The following is a 22820-nucleotide window of genomic DNA, read 5'->3' as shown; positions in this document are numbered from 1 at the left end:
AGGGTCCAAACACAGAACGGTCGAGTGTCAATCCCAAAAATGCAGACTTGGATAAATGACAGTAAGAAAAAAAATATTTATTGAAAAGTGAGGGACTGACAATGGAGTAACATAAATTGCTGGCGACATAATAATAATAATCAAAGGAGAACAGAAGGGGCTTGCAACTTGCAAGGAAAATTGTAACCAAAAATCCACATAATGAGTCCAAACACACGAATGTAGAGCTAGTCAGAAAACAGAAATACTTACAACCCAAAAATCTATCGAGGCGGAAGCGACTATGATCGAAAACCTAAGATCTAGAAAATGGCACTTGGGCAATAATGTGACAAAAAGAAGCAAAAGTCAGAATCCTGAAACAAGTGCCAGCTTGATTGCTTAACAAGACACAGATGCACATCTAAAAGGGTCACACCCATCACTCCAGCTGGTGCTGAAACCTAAACTTTTATTTTTTTAAATGAGAAAAATAGCAGTCTGTAAACAAACGGACATTACAGGCACACTTAATTAGAATGTTCGGACAAAGCGTTTTGGGGTTTTTTTGCTTTAATTTGACCGGACATTGTGGTGCTTCTTCTGGTGTGCATGGCTTGGCCACATGGGGGCAGTATGTTAGACAAACAGCTATAATGCAGATGGGAGACAGTCTCAGCTCCTCCGCAAGTAATAACTCCAGTCACAATAGCTCTTTTCAGAGGATGAAGAATATATGTATATATATATATATATATATATATATATAAGTATTGCTAAAGAACTTTCAAATATCTCTGAGCTGAAGAGTTAGATAACAACGTGACACTGATGCTCATCGGTAGTCTGTCAATGGCATTTCCCGTCACGTGTTAGCGATGACCGAGCGGGCTTGGAGGCAAATTTTTGCGGCCGTTTGAAATTTACACTAGTTAAGGTAGGGCAAAAATATTTTAGTTGCGCCCCATTGGACTGATTCTCTACTTTTCATCCATTTATTGTAGAAATGTGCTGTCGGCGTCACACATTTAAGTGCCTCATTTAGTCAAGCACCACTGAAAGCAAACTACACTTACTCTCAATTTAATACCAGCGCATATTCTTCATACTTGCAATTCACATCTACAGTCTCGTGAATATGCGACGCGCTCCTAATGGATGCGCGAGAGACGCGAGTCGAGCAAAAATGCAAATGAGTCCGGCTCACCAGGGGAAAGACTTAATAGAAGCTTACGACTGACCCACATTTAAAGTAAACTCACGGGCTAGAACGTAGCCCCGCGCCCCCCCCCCCCCCCCCACCCCCCTCCTCTTGACGTTCAAATATCCTTTTTAAATCACACAGTTGCCGTGGAAACGCCAGCAGTTACAAAAACAAAATCTGAAAAAGGGACCTTGAGGATCCCTGAAGACCTTGCGCAGCAGCACCTATACTTCGTCAAAAGGAATTACCGTAAGCAAACGGATTAATATTTGGACAGATTAACCGGTTCCTCCAGTTATTATTTAGCAAACTATGGTTATCACCATTTTGGTTTTTTTTTTGTGACCAGCACATGATGTGACTCTGCACAGAGGCTGGTTGGACCCAATGCGAGAAATTTCACAGATGAGCAGTCTTGTGAATCTAATAGAGAGTGAGACTGCGCCGCTGTGGGTGTGGTCACAGCCGACTTCAGTCATGACCAATCAAAGTGGCTCCTTTCATTCCATTTAAGAATCTAGAAATGGCGGAAACACATCTGTGAATTTAAGTGGGCTCTTGGAGACCACCACTCGCTGTGAGGCCCAGTGCTGGTTTCCATGACATGTTCTCAGACAGCAAAGCAGTCGAGAGTGACCCAGCAGCACCCTCACAAGTTGCAGCAATCACTTCCCCCACGCAGAGTAACAGATTGCAAGCACCCGCTTGCAATTTGGTGGCTGTTTCACCCACAACTAAATTTACTTACAGGCAAAGGGTGGCCGCCGTGTGCATGAGCGACTGCATATGTCAGGACACAGACGGCTTCTTAAGTATCGGACACGCCGGCAAGCCACCGAGGTCAACCGCGCGCATATGTCAGTTTTCAGCCTCCTCGGCCGCATCCCACGCCCTTCAGCTCTATATAAAGTCAAAAATGCCGCTGTGCTTTTTCATCAATGTGTTAAAGTTAATCTAAGGGGCTCCCCCACAAACGGAGCTTCATGTGGTCGCGGCTAGGCCTATCACATTTCTCAAAAAAGATGCTGTCCAAACATAGCCGTGGGCAAGAAAGCTGAAAAAAAATGCGAGGATGAATTATAATCAGCTACACCATCCATCAACGGTGTACATTTTTTGTTCTATCGCGCTTGTCTTCATTAGTTCTCAGGCGTGAGCTGGAGGCTATCCCAGCTGACTCCTAGCTGCGAACGAAAAAAGGGAAATCAGTGACCAGAATAGTAAAAATATACAGTACTCATAATTGACAGCCAATAGCATTGGGGAGAAAAAACAAAAATCTTTTTATAAAAAACGTTTGCCAAAAAATGAATACATTTGAGAGATATGGCATTATATATGTAAAATTAAGATCAACCACTGTTAATTTATCAATATTTCATTTGATTCATATAATGTAGAATATGATCCTTTTGAGTGACTTTATCAGCTGAGAACATTTTCCTTTCACACCCCTCATTCAGTAGCTCCCCCCCCAGAGCAAATGCGGTGGGATCCCCTGCCACGCGTCCACGACTCTGGTCAGTCGCCGTTGCCATCTCCATGGCAACAGAATCGCTGGCATGTCATGTGCCAGCGGTGGAAGGGGCTCGGCATAGCCTTAACCTTTCCTCCGTCCACCATACTGTTTGTATCTTGTGGTTGTTTTAATCCGCCCAGACGTACAAGTTCAGGCATTTAAAACTCATTTATGTCGATAAACATGGCTTTCAATAAAATGTGAACACGTCCACTTTGGGTTCGACAACCTCACGTTATGCACTGTCCTATCTGTGACTTTGAGTGTGTGCAGCTTTAAAATTTGAGGTGCGGCTTAGTGATTGACATGGGAGTCATAAGACTATTTAAATTTTCTACTTAAGCGCATTTCAGAATCTGGACCTGACTTTTTTTATTAAAGTAAACAAAAAAACTCAAATTACAGCAATGGTGATGAATGGGCAGGATCGCAATCAAATTTACAAAATGACTTCTTCCTCTTCCTTTTCACATAGGATATTTATTTTGTAGATTGGTCACATCTTAGGTTATTTTTTTTTTTTTTTACTGCTTGCTTAAAGCAAAAAGGTTGAATACGTTTTCCACGCAGACAAATGTCAGCAAACCATTCAGACGGCTTTTTCAAGGCAATTATTTTGTGTTTGCCGCCACCTGGCGTTGAAAGTCAACTCCAACAAGCCAGGGGTACATTTTCCTCTTTTATTACCCCCCCCCCCCCCCTCCCATTGCACAGTTAACCTCTAACTACAGAATGTCCCAAATTCTCTCGTGTGTGGCAGCAGTTCCGCAAAGTCCATAAACATCCACGTGAAAGTTGCATAAAACTGTACAAGAAAAAAGTCGGCTACCATGAGAAAAATACTGCAACCCACTCACAAACTGTTGACTGCAGGACGTGACGTGAGTGACGGTGGTGGTGGAGGAGGAGGAATATCTTCTTTCTCACTCTTTCGTGTATGTATTTGACGACGGGGAAGAACGCTTACTGAAAGAAACGGGAAGCGTGATAGATAGTCAACGAGAAGTAGTTAACCACCACACATTCACGGGTTGCCATTTGCAGGTTTATTTACTATTACTTTGGCACCACCTAGTGGTGTTAGGTTTAATTACTAGTGTGGGTTTTTTGGGGTCTTTTTTTTTTAAATGTCCTGTTTGACTGGTGGCATTAAAGCGAGTATTACAAAATTACAAGTTATTAGTGGGAAAAATATATATATATTTTTAATGCTACAACTTCTTCGCTCATATGACTTTATTCCAATGTTACAATTTTTATGACTTTCTCAATGCATGTCTTTGTTTATATTTAAGCTTCCAGCTCATAACTGTACAACTTTTGTTCTCATCATATTTGGACTGTATTCATGATCATTTTTCAAAACCGTGATACTTGTGTTATTCTACCGTCACACAATTTTACGGCTTCAGGTTCATTAACTGTTACAATATTTTAACATTTTTCCTTAAAAAATAAGACTTTATAGTTGTTGTACTATACATCACCCCTCAATATTTTTTTCCTCGTGAGGCTCCAATTTCATAATTCAACTTTTTTCTCAAAACATTCTGACCATCCTTAACATGACAAACATTCTCATAACATTTCAACTTTTCTCTCAATATTTTGTCCAAAGTTCAACTAAACTATATGTTCAGAAAATATAATTACTGACGGATAACATGAAAGTCAGCATTGCTTCTTTGTGGAAAAAAAAGAAAACATTCATTCGGATTGTGAATTTCATCATAGCGCGAGTCTTTGGCATCAGAAACAATACATGACCTCGCGCAATCTTTGTATTTATATAACGCAATGGTTGTACTACTTTCCAGATTGTCACACATGTCACTCAACCACCCTGATAGTGAGATCTGACTTCAAATGATGTGCGTGTGGGGGAGCGGTGGGAGGGATATATCAGTTTTTCCGGACGCCAAACAATGACGGGAATCTACAAAAACAAAGCTTGTTGACTGTATTCATTCTTTTCACAGAAGTACATATAATTTAAAAATAAAAAAGACACTGCAGTGTGTGTGTGTGTGTTTATCAGTGATCCTAGCAGCATTTATACACTCGAGATGAAAGAGGCCAATTAATCGGGGATGCTGAACAGATGAGTTTCGATATAGTCTATGACATTATGCCTTATTTATCCCCGCCTTCCTCGAAGTTCCCAGCCCTTTTCATAAGGAGAACCCAAAAGTGAGACGAAAACCTTAAAAAAAATATCACTTACTTTTTCACAACCATAGAAAAATAAGAGCTTTCCCAGTGATATTGACAGAGCCATGAAACCAAACCACCTCTCATAAATACAAGGGGGGAGGGGTAGTGAAGAGAAAGTTGAAAGGGATGAATTCATACGTGTTGTTGGGAAGGATGTAAGAGTCTGAAAGTGGAGCCAGGTGTGAAGACAAAAAAAAATATATACAAATCTCTCTGCATAGAAGCGTCACTGCGATGTCACTTCCTGTGTCCCTCTCCTGTTTGTTTCCGATCGCCCTGAAGTGAAGTACAGCGTTGCAACATTTAGATTTGTATGTATACATCATGACATATATATTATTTTTTTTGTACATTTGAACAATATTCCCAAGTGTGAGCTAATAGTCCAGTTTAAATACTGACATCAGTCTAAGGACGGTTTGGCAAAATGAGAATGAGAACTCCATGTGTGAATCATAAATAAAAGGACAAGAACATGGGCAACACTCACACTCGCACACACACGCATACACAGAAATAATGTACTTGCTTCCAGTGTCTTCCCCCGCCTCAACAACAGAGTGAGGTAAGAAGAGTATGGGACATTGTGCTAAGGGAAGAAAATCCCAAGTGTCCGAGTGAACGAAGAAAGGCTTGGGGAGGATGGCTGAATGGAAAACAGCAGCAGGTCGCCATCATGACCAAGGCAACCATTGCGAACGCCCATCAGAACTGGTACCATTTTTTGTCTTTGCACTTCAGCATCATCTGGACAAGAAGAAAAAAAAAGGTGGTGTGTCCATGTCAGTAATTAACATTCAAGCTTGACGCAATATTTGTTACCTCATGGGCATGCTTGGAAAAGGAGTCGGCGCTGGCCATCATGGCGGCCGTCCTCTCCTCCAGCTCGCCTAGCTTCTGCCCTCGCTCGTCCAGCGCTATCCGGGCGCGGGCCAGATCACCCACCACGCCGGATGCTGCCCCCTTCATGCCCTCGATGCCGCCCGGGCCCGGGATGTGCTGGGCCAGGCTGCGGGATGCTCGTCCGGCAACTTCTTCGCCGACTAAGTTAGAATTAGCGTTAGCATACGACTCACAATCAAAAACACGTTAGCGCTCGTGCGACGTACATAGCTCTTCTCTGTCCAGTGACTGTGCTCCACCCCCAAAGAGCCCCTTGAAGAAGCCCCTGTTGGGGGCCTCCGGTGTCTCCACTGGTGTAAACAATTCACCAAGCATTTCCTGAAACAATTACGAGCACAAACTGTTCATATAACTGCATGTAGTGTGTTCTGGTGAGCATCCATCGTTTATTTGGGAATTACAAACACTTTTGAATCGCCGAAAGGCTATGCTCAGGTTGTCCATTGCTAATAAAAAATACGTCTAAAAGCTTTCTTGACTTCTCCTTCCTGCCTCACCGCAAAGTGACCCCACGGCCTCGGTGGAATCAAATCCTTTTCATGAGCGAAATATCATGAAGCTAGCATCTTTTCGAAACAAAAGGCCTGTATGTTGCACATGTTTTGGTCACTGACCTGTAGGTTCTCACAGGTGTCCTGGCTGTACGTGATCCTCTGGACTTCAGTGGGGGAACAAAGGTACATGGCCTGACCCAAGTTTGTGAAGCAGAAGGTCCTGGCTATCCTCATGTCCGTTAGAGGCAGGTAGTTTACATCCATGAGGGGTCTCAGTCCCGGTAGACTGGATAAAGGAGTAGAAAGAGAGAAAGTTCTAAGTCCTGTTGCCCGTCGTCCGCTACCTCAAATGCGTCTCACCTAAGAGCCATGATATGACCGTTAGCGCAGAAGCAGGCCAGACACACGCCTTGGCTCATCTGGACCACGTCGGCACGTAAAACGAAGGAGGCCTCCGTGATACTGTGCTTGTGGATGCACGTCTGGCTGGGCAGCGAAAGGACCTTGGCCTGCTTCTCTGAGCACATCACGGCGTAGTGGCTCTCGTTAAGATCCTGCGAGCTGGACGGCGAAACCGACACGGGCCGACGCTTGCGGACCTTCTCCCGTTCTTCGCCGTCCGCAGAGATGTTGGGTTCGAACCAAGGGTCGTACGAGGGGGGTAAGACGGAACCGGCCGCGTCCAGGAAAGCCAACCGCAAGATGCTTCCCTTCAATCGAATCAACATGCCTGACCGATACCGGGGAGGGACGACAATTACAAGTGGTTCGGGCTAACAAGAGCAAACGGCAGCATTCAGTAAATCCCGCTCAAAAGGCAATCACCTGTGGTTGAAAGGATAACAGGCTGCAGTTGCCTCTGTTCTCCAGGAGGTGGCAGCGTAAGGGCCAGAGCCAGCACAGTGCCCTGCGAGGTGCCCACAAACAGGCACGGCGCCGAGGCGCCGTCCCCCTTGCGGGTGTAGCTGTCGCAGAATTGGAACGAGAGGACGGCTTCTTTGGCCTCCTTGTCGATGCTGGTGACGCTGGAGGAGCGCGAGCGGCTGAAGGAATTGTCCCGGTGGTCTAGTGGGTTGGCACCCCGCGGCGGGCATACAGACAAGAGGACAGTGAGAGGAAACAACAGAGGGAAGTAAAGAACCAGCACTGCATACATGGACAGAACAGCTGAAAATGCAGATGCTAAAAGTTTGGAGTACACTCATTTGATTATTTATTTATTTTTGGGGGGGGGGGGGGGGGGATCGGGGGGTGCATGAGTGACTCTATGCTATTGTGGCAGGTTTCTACTTCTTCCGCAAGTTCAATGGTGGAAACTGGACACTTTGTCGCTGTTGATAAAGGTTCTTCACTTCTAAATTTGAGTTGCTGAGTCCCCCCCCCTATGCAAGGTTCTGCAAGGTGCATTCCCTGCGGGTGGTCCCACAACGGTTGATAATTGCGAGACCAATGGGTTCGTTCACCTGCTCGGTGGCAAATCGGCTCATCGGTGGCTCATGGAACGAGAATTTTTTTTGGGGGGGGGTGATTTCAAGAAATCATCGGATAAGGTCAGACAAGAGCATCTTGTTGGGAGAAGAGGGAAAACAACGGGGGGTCAGATAGAGCACAGCATTTGTTTGACTTTCACCGCAGGTATAAAAGCAAAGCACAGCAAAGTGATTTTGCCGCATGTGTTCCTTCTCGCAAGAACTTAAAGCCGACCGATGGTCTCGGCGATATTATGTCAGCATTTCTCAGTCTGAACTCACATCTGGCAGGAAATAGTCATAAAAGGGCACCGTCCTAAAAATGAGGATCAATAAATCTGATTCTTCAGAGATGCTATTAAAACACAGCACGTGTAGAAAGGCAGCATAGAAAGCAGAAGAAGAGCGTTATAGAGGGTGCGGACTTAAGCTTGGCGCCACTGATTCCCACACTAGCGGACCACCCCCACCACGGTCAAATAAGTGGGAGCGCCCACATACTGTACATCATATTTCATCCGCCTCAATTTGGAGGCCAGACTACATTGCATGTCATACAAGTTGCTTTGGATACACGGAGTCAAGGCTTACCCAAGTCTGGCTTTAGCTCAGTAGGCAAGCTTAATTTCCGTGACATCTTTGCTGGAAAAAAGAGAACATCCCTCTTTACAAAAACACACATCCAAGCTCACGCACGATGCCATGCAGAAGCGCCCGGAGCGCGACCCTCCTTGAGCGCGGGCATGCCGTGAGAAGACGGGGGAACAAAAAGAAAAGAGGCCTGAAACCGCTGCCCCAACGGATGAAGAAGTCGCCAGAGCAGTCGGCAAGTCAAGGTGGTCATGCCGCAGCAGCATGCACCGGGGGGGGGTTGCCCGGACAACACATGGAAACACACAGGGCACAAGAGCTACACTGTTTTTGTGTACGTGTCAATCAAGTAATCTGTATTACAGATGCAAAGATGCCCCAGCTAGATAGATTTGTAAGCGATTGTTTTTTTTTTTTGGTTTGTTTTTTAAGGCAACATGCCAGGCAGCGCTGAGGAATGCGGCGTAATTAACTCATTCAGTGCCAGCCAATTCTGGACCAATTCTGAAAATACGTTTAAAAACGTCTTTGGGAGTGAATGAGTTAAGAGCAAGGAGGAAAAAGCAGAGAAGGTCCCCAACAGTCGCTCTTGCAACGTTTGGCTTGTCCCATTCATCTGAGCTCGAGTAATAGTCATTGCTCCCACAGTGGAGAGAGAATACCCGCCTGTGAGTATTGTTCTCAGTTTTGTATGTGTTAAAGTGGCAGATGGTTTGAAGTTTATAGCCTAACATCGACGCCGATTTCCTTCACATTAGGGAAGTGCGAGGCTAGCGCAAATGAGCTGTCACCTAAATATAATACTCAATACATTGCTGTGTTTGTGAGTGGAAGTGAAATTCAGCTTGAAATGGTCCAATTTCAAAATTGCAAAACAATGAGAAAAGAAAACTTATTGGGTTCTCAATACAACACAGTCCTTGCATTTCTTTATTAAAATCACTGCTCCACTCAACTAAAGAAATGGTTAAAAAAAAGGAGGTGGTGCTTTGACCATTACAAGTACCGGTACTATTACTCGTCACAATAATAATAAAAATCAGCATCATAAATACAATGAATTTATAATAACAATCCTGATAATAGTCATGAAAGTGTATACGCAATAAATACTACTAATAGTCATACAATTGTTCAACAAAAAAATCTGTGTAATATTCCTTATAAAAACGAAATAAAAGATAAAGATGAATATAAAATAAGTGTATAAGATAAGTATACAAATAAGTGTGTGGAGCACGCAAGGGGGTACACACGTCACAGACGCAGATGCTCGACGCTCGTGCTACATACAAGTAGCATGCAATGCTAACGGGGAGCCGCCACCCAGCGGGATACAACAAACACCATGGGAACAGAGGCTATCCCAAACTTTAGCTAGCGTTAGTTCAAACTAATCAATTTCCGTTCTGGTGACGCAATATTCCTTATAAAAACGAAATAAAAGATAAAGATGAATATAAAATAATGCAAATAAGTGTGTGGAGCACGCAAAGGGGTACACACGTCACAGACGCAGATGCTCGACGCTCGTGCTACATACAAGTAGCATGCAATGCTAACGGGGAACCGCCACCGAGCGGGATACAACAAACACCATGGGAACAGAGGCTATCCCAAACTTTAGCTAGCGTTAGTTCAAGCTAATCCATTTCCATTCTGGTGACATGGAGGACAGAGACAAGAGGAGGGTTGGTGGGTGAGGGGGGGTAAGGGGGGGACCAATGCGGAATTTTTTCGTACCCTCTTCGGAAAGTCTTTGGCCAAGCTTACCTCCTCTCCCACCTCCATTGTAGAACTGCTGGAGATTGCTGTTTGGCATCAAAACTTCGGGGAGGTTCAAGGAAGGAGAAGTTGAAAGTTAGACATTAAGTTTGACCTTTTCGATGGTGTTTTGTGAAGCTACACCACTCACACAATGGTTCAGGGTTTTTGGCCTTCGGGTCAAATTTCTATATTCATATTTGTTTACGTTTTTGCAATTCAGGTCCTTTTTATAAGACCACTTTATAGTCTGTCCTGGCTGCTGAGAACAATATGGCTTAATCATCAGGACTCGACGGAAAGCAACTCACCTCCCAGGCACGAGCGGCATTCAACACTCGGCCTGAAAAGTTATCATTACAACACATTCCATGAATTTTTATATGAAAGGTTTTGGTTTTATGATGACCGCACTGTGACCTTTATAATGCTGGACCATGCTTCTTCTCTGACCTTCTTTTAACCTTTTTAAAATCTAATGTTTTTTTTTTGCATCTGGGCAAAATTTTAGCAAAGAATATTATAAAGCATTGATGTTTTTTCCCCAGTTTATCGCCGTGCATGTGTGACTGAAATGCTCTGAATAGTTTAATCGGTCTCTCCAGCATAAGACGTTGTCATAATTATTTCATCGCTTTGCATGAGCTCGACCGGATCTCTGCGGTTCCAGTCTATCGCACGGTTTAGCAAAAGCCATGAAAACCATTTATTCCTGTCTATTGAGCTCTGCATATTCGAGGAGGAAAACATAAAATGCAAACGAAAATGGAATCGGTCACAAAAAGCCTTAACCGGGCAATATTAAACCCGAGTGTTAAATTTGTGGGATAGAATGACAATTTTATGGTCGGGGGTGGTGTGAATATAAAGTTCCAGTTTTGTGAGCCACAGTTTAAAAAAAATGCATATTTCTAACATGAGCCTCCATCTTCAGACAATTTTCATCAACATGAGCATTTGGAAAATTAAAGGACATGCTACCTGAAGTGGGAGACTTGCAGCGATCCTCCGAGGTGGCCGAACCCTCATTGATGTCGCACAGCCCTGAAACAGAGAACACGCCAGTCAGCAATCACGCTTCAAGCATATATTCTTCCTCCTTAACGAAAAACAACGAATATCATTGCAGTTTACTCAGTTACAGTAGCTGCGAAAGTCTTTGTTTGCATTGAGGGTTGTCTACTGCCCCCTGTGGCCAACACCAGAAAGTGCCACGATGAATTAATCGTGATACAAAAAAAGTATACTTGTGGTTATCTATGGATTCCAAAAGATGGTGACGAAGCATTACTTTGGCCTGAATAAATATCCTCAAATCATTTCAATATAGTTCCTTTGCACTTCCGTGAGTTCGCAATAATGAGGGAAGAGGTCAAACAAAAAAAGGCAAAATTATCTGTCAAAATCGTTCAGTTTGGGTTTGTACTCGAGGAAGTCTTTATCCTTATGTGTGTGTTGCTGATCCAGTGAAGCAGAAGGCCAAGCAGGCGGCAGCGTGTTGGCACGGGGAAGCGCAGCTGGACGTCTGATTACTGCTTGCGAATGCCAAGCTGCGACAGGTGCCAGCCCACTGCTTGACACCAGATGCTCTGTACACGCGTGTGTGCGCACGCGGCCTTGGGTTTTCCGCAAGGGTGTACACACGTTAGCACTTCATCCGTCAAACTTAAAGTGCACTCTGACTGTCCAACACAAGGTGGCAGTGTGTCCATTGCTAAAACTTCAGACTTCTATTTGCAGCAAACAAGCTATTTTGCTGGGTATTGGTACCATATGACGTATTGAATCTCCGGACTATATAGTAGTGATATAAATAGAATGTATGGTCCTTCTATTGTCTGCGCTTGGGTTACCTGTGGGCAATATAAAACTGACTTTCGACTGCTCTAATGTACACGAAGACCGCATCAGCTCCTCAGCAAGGCAGTAATATGAGTCATTCTTCACAGAGGATAAAGAATATATGTCTGTGATTATTGATATGTTTATTAGTGTTTCTCAATCGTTGGTTTTGAAATATCCATTTCTGGAAGGATATAAATCCTGCTACACAGAAGTGATTTATTGCCCGCTTGTTGAGTTTCCAATTATGTGTTAGCATTAAGCTAAAGGACATGTGGTTGCTTTATTCAAAACAAAAGGATGAAAAACAAGTTACCTCCAGAGGGCTGTCGAGACCTTCTAGGCGAACGTGGTTGTCTCTGGTATGGATCATTGGACCCGTACAGTTCCAGCGTCCCAAGGTTCAACACCACTGTCTTCTGGATATAGTCCACGACTGCGACACCGTTAATGTTGCCAAACACCACTCTGCAAAAGGAAGGTTCACATACAAACGGACAATTTTTTTTTAAAGAGGTACAGGTTCTCCATCCCTCGTTTACACTAATGGCACGGTGTATTCTATCCCCAAGGCTACCCCATGCCTCATAAGAATACAAAACAGGAAATATAAATGAGGACTTTTTAAACATCATGTAACGTAAATTCAGATATTTGTTTCTGAATACGTTTATTTTGTTTGAAAATAACGGCTCCTAATCTGTTGTGGAGATACAGTCATAATCCATTTTCACAATTCCAGTTTTCCTACTTTTTTGGGTGTGACTAAAACACCACCATAAACGCACCAGATAAAAACTTGAGTGCCTCATTGTCGGCTGTGAGTGCATGCACCTCACGCAGATTAAGGCGGAAGACACTTTTTTAAAAAATTGGCTGCTTTAGAGCGCTTCATTGTGGACCTTAGGTAAATGCACATACAGCTAGCTAAATAAATAGGTAGCTACCTAGGTAGCTAGCTACCGACTGTAGTTGCTGCTTCACCGAGGTCTTATCTGATCACGGCTCGGGTAAATCATCACCACACGAGTGTTGCTGTTAAACAGGATGCGCTGACTTACAGGCCGTAGGAAGAATTGAGTGCCAGGCTTGTAATCTGCTGAGGGGGTTCCCCGCTCACCCACACCAACTGGACCACCAAGTCCACCTGGTAACCAGCAGACTGCTTTAGTGGAGTACTACGCACCCTGGAAAAAAAAAGTCAAAATAATAAATGGCAAGGGACGTGGGAGTTGAAGCCAAGGAGTCCCGATGACTTACTTGAGGCAAGGCGTGTTGCTTCCGTCAGAGTTGTTGCTGCTGGTGTTGGGATGTGAAGACGGCCCGCTCGGAGAAGCACCCAGGTTGGGGTGCGCCGACGTGTGCTCCCCAACTCCGCCCTCAGGGGATTCAATGTCGTTCAGTTCATACTGCATTCGCACCTCGAGCAGCTAAAAAGTAATAAAGGTGTATATTCCTGAGTGGGCCATAGGCCGTATGATGCCCAACAAAATTGATTTCATCTCATTTAGGATACTCTTCTTTAAAGAAACATACAGTGGTGACTTCATTTATTAGAATGTAAAGAAAGCTTTTGCCCCATTTTTTTACTTCACTCCAATAGACATTTTGATTCTCCTGTTGTTTTTTTTTCTGTGTGTGTGTGTTTCTTGCAGGAGTGTGAGCGGATGTGCGTCCGGAGATGCAAAAGCACCTGCAAAGTACCGGTAATCAACAAATGAACTTTCATGTTTGCTTGCTAATTACCAACACAAAAAGTGAGAAAGCAAAAAAAAAAAAAACAGGTGCGAGCAAAATCCAAATCATCCAAATCACCTGGCAGGAAGTTAGCACATTGGTATCCCCTCACATCCTTCTGATTGACAAGTGAGCATGTTCTCGATTGAAAAACGTGGCGCAAACATACAGTGTGTCGACGGCTAGCCAGGCGCGGTGAAAACCAGCGCGAGGCCGCACAAGATTAAACAGCACTTGGCTTTAAGTTGCTGAACAGTGATTCAGCACGCCCCCATACATCGCAATCAAGGCAGATCATAATGATTATCTCGCTTTGCCTCCTCACTGCTCCGTCTGTTGGCATGGCAACCATACTGTCATCCACTTTCAATGTGTGTGTGTGTGTGTGTGTGTGTGTGTCTGGCTGAGTTGGGAATTGCTACCTAGCCACTATATAGTAGTCTATATAGTGAATTAGCCATTTTGTACTGTTAACATTATTTTTCATTTGACCAATAAGTGAATTAATATTCCACTCAATAAAAATGCCTACAATTAGGATTGAGTGAATCATTCTGAACACTGTGTGTGATGCGATGAATTCCCTGCAGATAGTTTTGAAATAACAAGAAGGACCCTCACCAGCTCCCCTTACCTGAACCACCTCCGTGGTGACCTCCAGTTTACTGAAACGGTAGACGATGATGTTGGCCGACACGCCGGCCACGCACAGCATGCGACTCTCGGCGCACCAGGCCATCAGCTGGATGGCGAAAGGGTCCTCGTCGGACGCCTCGGCGCTGCCCTTGTCCTCTTTGGAGCGACTCCTGTCAAACACCTTGGCCGTTTTCAGCTTGTAGAGCACCTGGAGCATTACTGAGGCAAACAGAGAGTCAGGTCAGTGTCAGCACACATCACAACACAACAAGACTTGCGGGAAGTTCCAGAGCGCAAATATTTTGTGGGGGGGTTTTTTTCCCATGTTGTGCCAAGTTATCAAAATAGGTATTTACGATTGTCAATAATGGACATTTTTACTTTTATACGCAAATACATTTTATCTACACATTTTAACCATAAATAATGTTTCTTCTAATACAAATGTGTTCTTGACTATTCCATTTCTAATGAATAAAAAAACAGAGCTCACTTGCAGAGGCATCCCAAAACTTCACCGTTCCATCAGCATGCCTACAAGAGTGAGAATTTAAAGAGAGGAGGACAGTAAATAAAAAAAGGAGTCACCTTTTTTTGTGACTAATCCATAATATATATGTATTCTGTATATTATATTATCGCACCGGTCTGGCAGGAAAGACTGAAATGGAATAAATACATTATTTACAAGCGCTCTGTGTGCTGAAGTTGATCATATATAGTATAGACATGACAATCGTATTCCTTGTACTGCTTTTTTTTTCTTTTTCACTCAGTGGTTCTTGTTTCCTCGCCAATTTGTCCCAGTGCATTGGGGAGCTGAACATTCGTTCCGCAAGCAGTGGCACACTCTTGCAAGACCGAACTGGACAAGAATACAGAATGTGCGTGTGCGAGTGTGACTAGCAACGCGGTTATCTTACCCAGTGATGATGATCTCCGGGTAGCTCTGCGTGCCTTGACCCCAATTACCTCCACTGATAGGCCACTCCTGGAACCCAGAAACACACATGTCACATTAGCATCAATGACATATCAATAGAAGCGTTGAATCAACGTTGTGTGGCGCGCGCCTCCACACTGGCTGTCAACACGTACAAAAGGCCACCGAGATGACTCACGGTGTTCTTTGGGTGTGAATCACACCCCCGATCCTTCCTTTCAGTGAGAGTGGCTAAAAGGCTAACATAGCGAGGTGACAATACAAGCATACAAAATGTGCCGCGGCAGGTCAATAAGATATTTTAAGAGCAGGGGGTGAGCTAAAATATTAGTGGCCAAATTCATTTGAGAAAACTAGCCGCCTGATTCCTACTAACCTTCGACACTGGAAGTTGTTTCAGGGTAGGAATTATGAGCCAGTATAATGAAGTCATTGGGTATTATGTACTGATACATCATGCCCTTGTGCTGAAGTGATGAAATGCTAACAGCATGCTGACACTGGTCTTCGCACCAGAAGCAACTAATCAAGCCATTGATGTCACTGGAGGTATGATTTGCACTGTCTCATTTTGTTTGTCACCTTTATAACACCGTCAGCCAGTGCAAGTCAAATAAAAAAATACAACCGCGATGCCATTGTTCTGTTCCGCCTCATTAATGGACAAAGAGGAGCGCCTTCAGCATTTTATTGTGACTGGCACCAAACGGCGTATTTATCTGCCTTCCACGATAAAAGTTGTCTCCTTTGCATCTGAGTCACTCTATTGAGGGAATGACGAGAGTGATAAAATATCATCAGAATAGCCAAATCGTCTTGTCTTTTGCAGTTTGTTGTTTCTGTTACTATTAGTTGGTAAAACAAAAGTAGTAAAAGCATAAAATAATGGATCTGCTTTCAAATTATGAAAATATTTTGGGTTTTGGTTACGGAAAAAAAAATAGTACGAGCGGTGGCCAATGTTATCAGAATTAAAAAAACTAAAAGGAAATAAAATAAGACTGAAATAACTTTTTCATGAATGAAATTAAGTATGAACAAACAAAATATAAAGTAACTGAAATGATACCTTGTGTTCATAAAACTAAAACTAACTATAATTATAGTGAAAATTTCCTTTGTTTTCATCTTTGTCAGTTAATAGCATTTATGAAATGGTGGGCTTGATTTTAAATGTTTTTTTTACATTTTATATTGAAGCTCAAAACGTTGTTTGAATTTCAGTTTAGTTTACTGTATTACACATTACTTGATGACCTTTTATTATTTTGCCCTTGACAAATCCCCCTCCATAAAAAACTAATACTAAAACAAAAAAATTGACTAAAATCAAGCATTTCAACAACCAAAACAAATAAAAATGCACAAACTTGCTCGAAAACTAGTGAATTTTAAAAAGCAGAGTCAAAATCAAATAAAGTCAAGTGTCTCCTCCAAATTTTGCGATAGAAAAAATTAAAAAACGTTAGCAGCTTTTTGCTGTTTTGCCTGGAATCTCGACCAACGCCATGTTTAATCAGTCATAAAAATTGAGTAGACTTGGTGTTTTTTTTCACAGTTCAGAATGCTCACAGTACCTTTTTGCTGTAGCCCTGACGCTTCTGTCGCGAGCCAACCGAGTAAAGTGCTGGTATGAGGTCCACGGGGCAGTCGGCGAAGTACTCGCAGCAAGTCACCGGGGACTCGTGGATGGTCAGCGGGTAGGGGTTTTCGAAAATGGGGTAACTGTTCGAGAGGAGCGACAGCACGTCCTTAGTTGGAATGCCTCAGTTGTGGATGTTCCGTTGGGGGAAGCACTCACCCGTTTTGTGCAAGGTCGATCACCACTAAGTCCTTCTCCAGAAGGACCACTACAGCGTATGGTTCCTGAAAGTCTGTAAGATCCAAAATTAGACAATTCTTGGAAAAAAAAGTAGCTTTCAGGTTTTCATCGCTACTCTGTGCTTAAGTTCAATGTCAAACTAAACATATGACAAAGAGAATTACATCCTGTGTCTTTAAAACAGCCACATCATTTCAGCTTCAGTTCACAAACCCGTTGAGCTTAATGCAAACTAACAATGGAAAATACCATCGATGGGTTAACGAATGACATCAGCACCTTGGTGTTCTAAGTCTGTTTTTGGTTACAAGTGATCACAGAATGTTTGAAGATTTCTAATAGCATTTAGGCTAATTTCCATTAGCCGGTCAATGGTGTTTCACATTATACATTAGCATCCAGCTAATGAACTTGGTTTGTTATATGTGTCGATTTAACAATAAAATTCAAATGGGAGTGAGGAAAAAAAAACTTAGCAGGCTCGCTTTGTTTCACAAATTGTGTGAACAGACCTATTTGGTTCCCTACAGCGATATCATACGCAAACTTATGAGTTACAGCCGAGGTCTCACTAGAAACATTTGTGCAAATGGGTGGGAAAAAAAGCATAATCTTCAGTTGATTGTCTCTTCTGGTACATTTATGTCTTCTCCGCACTTGAGCACATCAGTCAAGGCGGCAGTCAGATACACAGATGCATACAATGTAATAATCCTCAGTGATGTCTATTACCAGATGAGATCAGCTGGCTGCCAGTGACATAATGAAGTCGCCGCTGTTACATAATGCACCGGCTAATCCGTCCCCGCAGCTGTGTGTGTGTGTGCCAAATGAAGGCTCTTCCGCGGCAGATTACGCTGCATTCACATCCACTTGTTTCAGCTCCTCAACATGTGGAAAATATGCTAATTCCATTCAGACGTCGGGGATATTGTGCGCAAACGAAGACGACGTGAGGATGCAATTTCCATACGTACCCTTGGGAAATTTCAGATTTATTACCACGGCGCGAGCGTAATTAAAGAACAGACGTGGAAAGCGGCGTCGAAGCGGCGGGAGCAATGCGCCGACTCACCATTAGGGTACGGCGTCTCGCACAGGGTGAGGAAGTCTACGATAGGGTAGTCCATCTCCAGGACGGCCGTGCTCTTGCCGTGCATTACCGTCAGGCACGGCCGCCGGCCCGCCGTGTCGTAGGACAGACCGCCGGACAGAATGATGAAGGGCTCCCTGGGGAAACGCAAACCAAGAAAAATAAACGTATCTCAATTTATAGACCAATATCAAACAGTAAAGAGGTGAGCCCAAGTGAACCCTGTTTGCTCACCAAAACAGCAGCATAGTTATTCATTCATTCATCTTCCTAACCGCTTGATCCTCACGAGGGTCGCGGGGGGTGCTGGAGCCTATCCCAGCTGTCTCCGGGCAGTAGGCGGGGGACACCCTGAATCGGTTGCCAGCCAATCGCAGGGCACACAGAGACGAACAACCATTCGCACTCACACTCACACCTAGGGACAATTTAGAGTGTTCAATCCGCCTGCCATGCATATTTTTGGAATGTGGGAGGAAACCGGAGCACCCGGAGAAAACCCACGCAGGCCCGGGGAGAACATGCAAACTCCACACGGGGAGGCCGGAGCTGGAATCGAACCCGGTACCTCTGCACTGTGAAGCCGACGTGCTAACCACTGGACTACCGGGCCGCCCGCAGCATAGTTAGTAGTTATCAATTATTGAGACTGTAAATAGTCAATTTTGGAAAAAAAGATGCCATCGAATAATTATATACAATATTTTTTCTTCCAAGGAAAAGTGTACCTACAAATTCTCACGATTCTCGTCAAATATCAATTTAGTCTCATAAAATTGCAGGATTTTCTGCGAAACCACCCGAGCAATATATATATATATATATATATATATATATATATATATATATATATATATATATATATATATATATATATATATATATATACTGATAAAAACGGATAATGAATTCAAACCAAACGCCACCCTTACCCAATCCTGGTAGTTTTGTATTCCACTTTGAGAATGGGTTTACACGGCTCTGGCTTCTTGCCATCCTTGGGCTGTTTGCCTGAAATAGAATAGGAAAAAAAAAGAAAACAACAACAAACAAACAAAAACTTCAGTTCACGCCATCCGATGCTCTTGTTTATCCAAATCATGCCGCATACTAGTTGATAAAAAAAAAACCACAAGTGATGAAATGTTAATTACAGAAACGATTAAAAGGTCGTAATAATAATAACAATAGTCAATAAAACGGCGTGTTTCCAAACTAATTCTACAGTGAGTCATAATTAAAGAATGTCTAAGCCTGGCTTAAACTCGTCAAAGGAATTTGCATAATTGCGCATTAAATACCAAAGTCATTATACAACCAGCGTCAGACGAGAAATTAAAAAAATAAAATAAACGACACAGGGCTAAAATCCTTTCCACAACACACCGAGCGTCAGTTTCTTGTAGGCCCTTGAACGTGTCAAAAGTGATCCGAGGGCTAAAAAGCGGGCGCGAGCTAGGATGCGTCAGGATGAAAAAGTCTGAAGATTCAGAAGAAGAAGAAGTTTCAGCAGAAGAAGAGACTGAAGACGAGTCAGAAGGAGTTTGGTGATGGTATGAGCATGCGAGTGCTTACCGTGGGGGGTGATTGTCTGTATGGGCTTGCCCTGGCCTCTCACGTTCCATATGGTCAGCGTCCCGTCTGAGTGACTGCACACGAACTGCTTGCCCTCGTGATGCCAGGCAACTGAGTGGATTGCCTAAGAAACAACAGGTGGAAACCGAGGCTGTCAGTAGTTCAGCACGATGACACAGGATAAGAAAAAAAAGAAATGATTGTATGGAATTCTTCATGGGAAAAAAATAATAATAAAAAATTGGTGAGCCGTTTGACTGGATTCCGGTTTCATTAGAGAGTGATTAGCTTCTATTTCGATTTGTATGGCTGTTCGTTAAAAATGTTAATTGCGACATTGTCTGTGCAGTTCATCAAGGTTTTATGATGGTGACATTTAAGAGTCTGGAATGAATGCATGAATGAACTCCTGTAGGAACGCGCGTTTTGGGATTAGATCAGCGCAGAGGTCAACGGGAATCACAGAACAAAGCACACAAAAAAAAAGAGGAAAAACGCTTTTAGAAATATCCCAAATGCATTGCTTCTTTACAAGCGATCATTGTAAACACAATCTTGACGTGTCCCATTATTATTATTGTACTGTATTTAATTCGAGTAAAAGTCACTTTTTTCCTCTATTTATTTTTCATGACCTGATGTAGCAAAAGTATCCTCAAACAAAACATTCTTGGCATAAACTATGATGCCAGTGTCATTAAAAAAAATTAAAATTATGGAACGAGAGTTATTCCTTGTAGAAACACTTCGTTTGTCATGAATCATTTTATCGTCGTAAACGCACAAGATTTTTCTCATCGTAAAAGAAATTTACCCCTCATAAAAATCAAACATTTTGTCTTTGTATTGTTACCATTTTATTCAAAAACGGGGCTGAGATAGGGGCTCTCGAGGAGCGGACTTCGGCTTAAGAGTGTCATACAGTGTGATCAGCAGGTTGCAACAAAGATTCAGAGAGACTGACTGGAAGAGACAGAGAATAATTTCTCACTGGTGGATCGGGCGGTCCATTTTCCCTAAACGATCACGGATTAGTCCCAGAGTATGTTACTGACCCCCACAAAAAAAAAAGAAAGAAAATAAACAATCACAGTGAAAATGGATGTAGCAACGTGTTGAAGCCAATGAGATTATGCTAAATCGGGCCTGCTGGTCTTTCTCGCCACCATATTGGAAAAAAAGGAGTGGATTTACCTCATTTCCAGTTGCCATCGCCCTCCCTTCTCAGATAAGCTCATATCTTCACACTGCTCCCGTGGTCATATTGAAACCACCCCAAAAGAGCTTATCTCTGCTCTCTAAACCCCTGTCGTGACATCTCTCCACAGACCAGAGTGGGAAAGGACTCCAGGGCAGGAAAAAAAAAAAATCCCAAACCAAATCAAGTCCTTTCGCAGTTTTCCTCGCCTCTGAGCTCATCTCACTCGCGGAATGTCTCGTGCTTCTCTCAATGGCATGCGTTGTTTGAAAACTTCCATTTGTTGCCCACGCAAGGACGCCGAGGTCAATGGCGTATCGCGGCGGCGCATCGCTGCGGCAATGCATCGCGGCTTTGATTGCTCAATGACCTTTCCTCTGTTACCGTTGTGGACAAAGCTGCGGACTAGAGCTGCGCGTAATTACCAACAACATAAAATAGAAGCTTTCCACTCGACCCGGTGTTTGCTTTGAAGACTTGGTTTGAAGGGATTCTCTTTTCCCCTGAAAACACGATTCTGACGATCCAGACACACTTAAACTATTCATAGCTGATGGCTCATCTGAGATGTCGGCTGCTGTTTCCACTATTAGCAGAATATGATTCTGCTAATATTCCTGCCATGATGATGATCGCTCCCTCCTCGTAGAAATCGAGATGTCTCTCAATCAATAATTTCGATTCCTCAACGGCAGGAAGTGCGGAAGCTGTTTCCTATCAGGGGCCATTTCACGTCATAGAAAGTCCTCTGAGCGTGCTACTACATTGATGAAAAAATTGCCGTGCAACAATTAAACACATCGTTAATATGACATATGAACATGTGCGGGTTCGTGTTTACTAGGATTCTTTGTTCCAGCTCCTCTGAGGAGCCTCTTGGAATCACTTGATGGGATATTTTATCAACCTTCCAAAGCTGTCACACTTTAAAAGTACAATAGTGTGCTCTTTGGCCCAAATCAGATATTTCCTTTTCCCGCCTGAAAAATATTTTTGGGGGTAATCCTGCACACAAACCACCCTACCAAATAAATGAAAACGCAAGCTCTCCTTTCCTTGCTTGCACTTGGCTGAAGCAACATAACCGACAAATATTGCAAATGCCTGAGTAGGAATACAATTTTGCAAGCAAGCCAATAAGGTCTGACACAAGTCCACGGGGCATCATGACACTGGCTCTGTTTTATTGTGTTTTCTTTTATTTATAGAGCCGCTCCTGCGCCGCCCGCCGGGAAACAACGACGGGAGAGGCTGAGTGCACTGGAAAGTTTCGGCCTACAAAACCATGTTATGACATCGATATGCAAGCTGCGAGCCTCACTCTGGAGAAAACTACACCAGTGTGCTCTGATATTAACTACCGGCAATAAATAAATGCCTCAATTAGACGCAGGCACATCACTGAAATATGCATACTTTTTTTTCCCCGAAGGGTGGAAAAAGTAACTGCTAGGTAGGTGCTACAAGCTAACATTGCATACAGTATGTTCTCCTTCTCATTAAGCATCACCAGTCAACTTAACTCAGCTTCCTTCACAAGCTGCTGGTTGGTAGATGGCCAACAGAATTTCCCAAAACAGCCTTCAATCTGTTAAACGCCATTTTCGGTTGAACTTTATTGTCAAACTAAACATCAAACAAAGAGAAGGACAGGATGTGCATTTTAAACTACCACATAACGTTGCCTCCTGCTAGCTTGCTTCTTTCACCTCCATGAAAACAAAGACCAATATTACTCCAGTTGACCGATTCACTAAACGCAGTTGTCAAAGTCTTCTTTGTTTGTATCTGGTGGCCATGTTGCACACCGTATATAAGTGCAATAGCGAAGTGCTTC

At 43.3% G+C, this 22820-nt stretch overlaps 1 protein-coding gene across 8 annotated transcripts in view; it reads right to left on the bottom strand.

The window, feature by feature from the left end:
• Positions 1-22820, bottom strand: part of stxbp5a (syntaxin binding protein 5a (tomosyn)) — an 82646-nt gene that overhangs the window by 26859 nt on the left and 32967 nt on the right. For 5 of the 8 annotated variants that reach the window (XM_052052881.1, XM_052052883.1, XM_052052882.1 and 2 more), the window contains 20 exons: positions 19786-19909; positions 19143-19221; positions 18193-18347; positions 17097-17169; positions 16873-17020; positions 15276-15343; positions 14846-14886; positions 14351-14571; positions 13240-13409; positions 13041-13166; positions 12296-12447; positions 11119-11181; positions 10147-10200; positions 8375-8424; positions 7139-7421; positions 6674-7043; positions 6434-6599; positions 6026-6137; positions 5739-5959; positions 256-5663 (listed from right to left, as the gene is read on the bottom strand). In XM_052052881.1, the coding sequence (XP_051908841.1) occupies positions 5622-5663; positions 5739-5959; positions 6026-6137; positions 6434-6599; positions 6674-7043; positions 7139-7421; positions 8375-8424; positions 10147-10200; positions 11119-11181; positions 12296-12447; positions 13041-13166; positions 13240-13409; positions 14351-14571; positions 14846-14886; positions 15276-15343; positions 16873-17020; positions 17097-17169; positions 18193-18347; positions 19143-19221; positions 19786-19909 (2718 nt within the window). In that variant the 3' untranslated portion in view covers positions 256-5621. Of the gene's footprint in view, positions 1-255; positions 5664-5738; positions 5960-6025; positions 6138-6433; positions 6600-6673; positions 7044-7138; positions 7422-8373; positions 8425-10146; positions 10201-11118; positions 11182-12295; positions 12448-13040; positions 13167-13239; positions 13410-14350; positions 14572-14845; positions 14887-15275; positions 15344-16872; positions 17021-17096; positions 17170-18192; positions 18348-19142; positions 19222-19785; positions 19910-22820 lie in introns of those variants that run through there. The other 3 variants (XM_052052885.1, XM_052052886.1, XM_052052889.1) reach the window with 3 other exon arrangements.

This window comes from Hippocampus zosterae, chromosome 19 (genome assembly GCF_025434085.1).
Source record: "Hippocampus zosterae strain Florida chromosome 19, ASM2543408v3, whole genome shotgun sequence".
Taxonomy (NCBI): Eukaryota; Metazoa; Chordata; class Actinopteri; order Syngnathiformes; family Syngnathidae; genus Hippocampus; species Hippocampus zosterae.
Note: the sequence above shows the minus strand (reverse complement) of the source record. Positions and strands in the feature narration are given on the sequence as shown.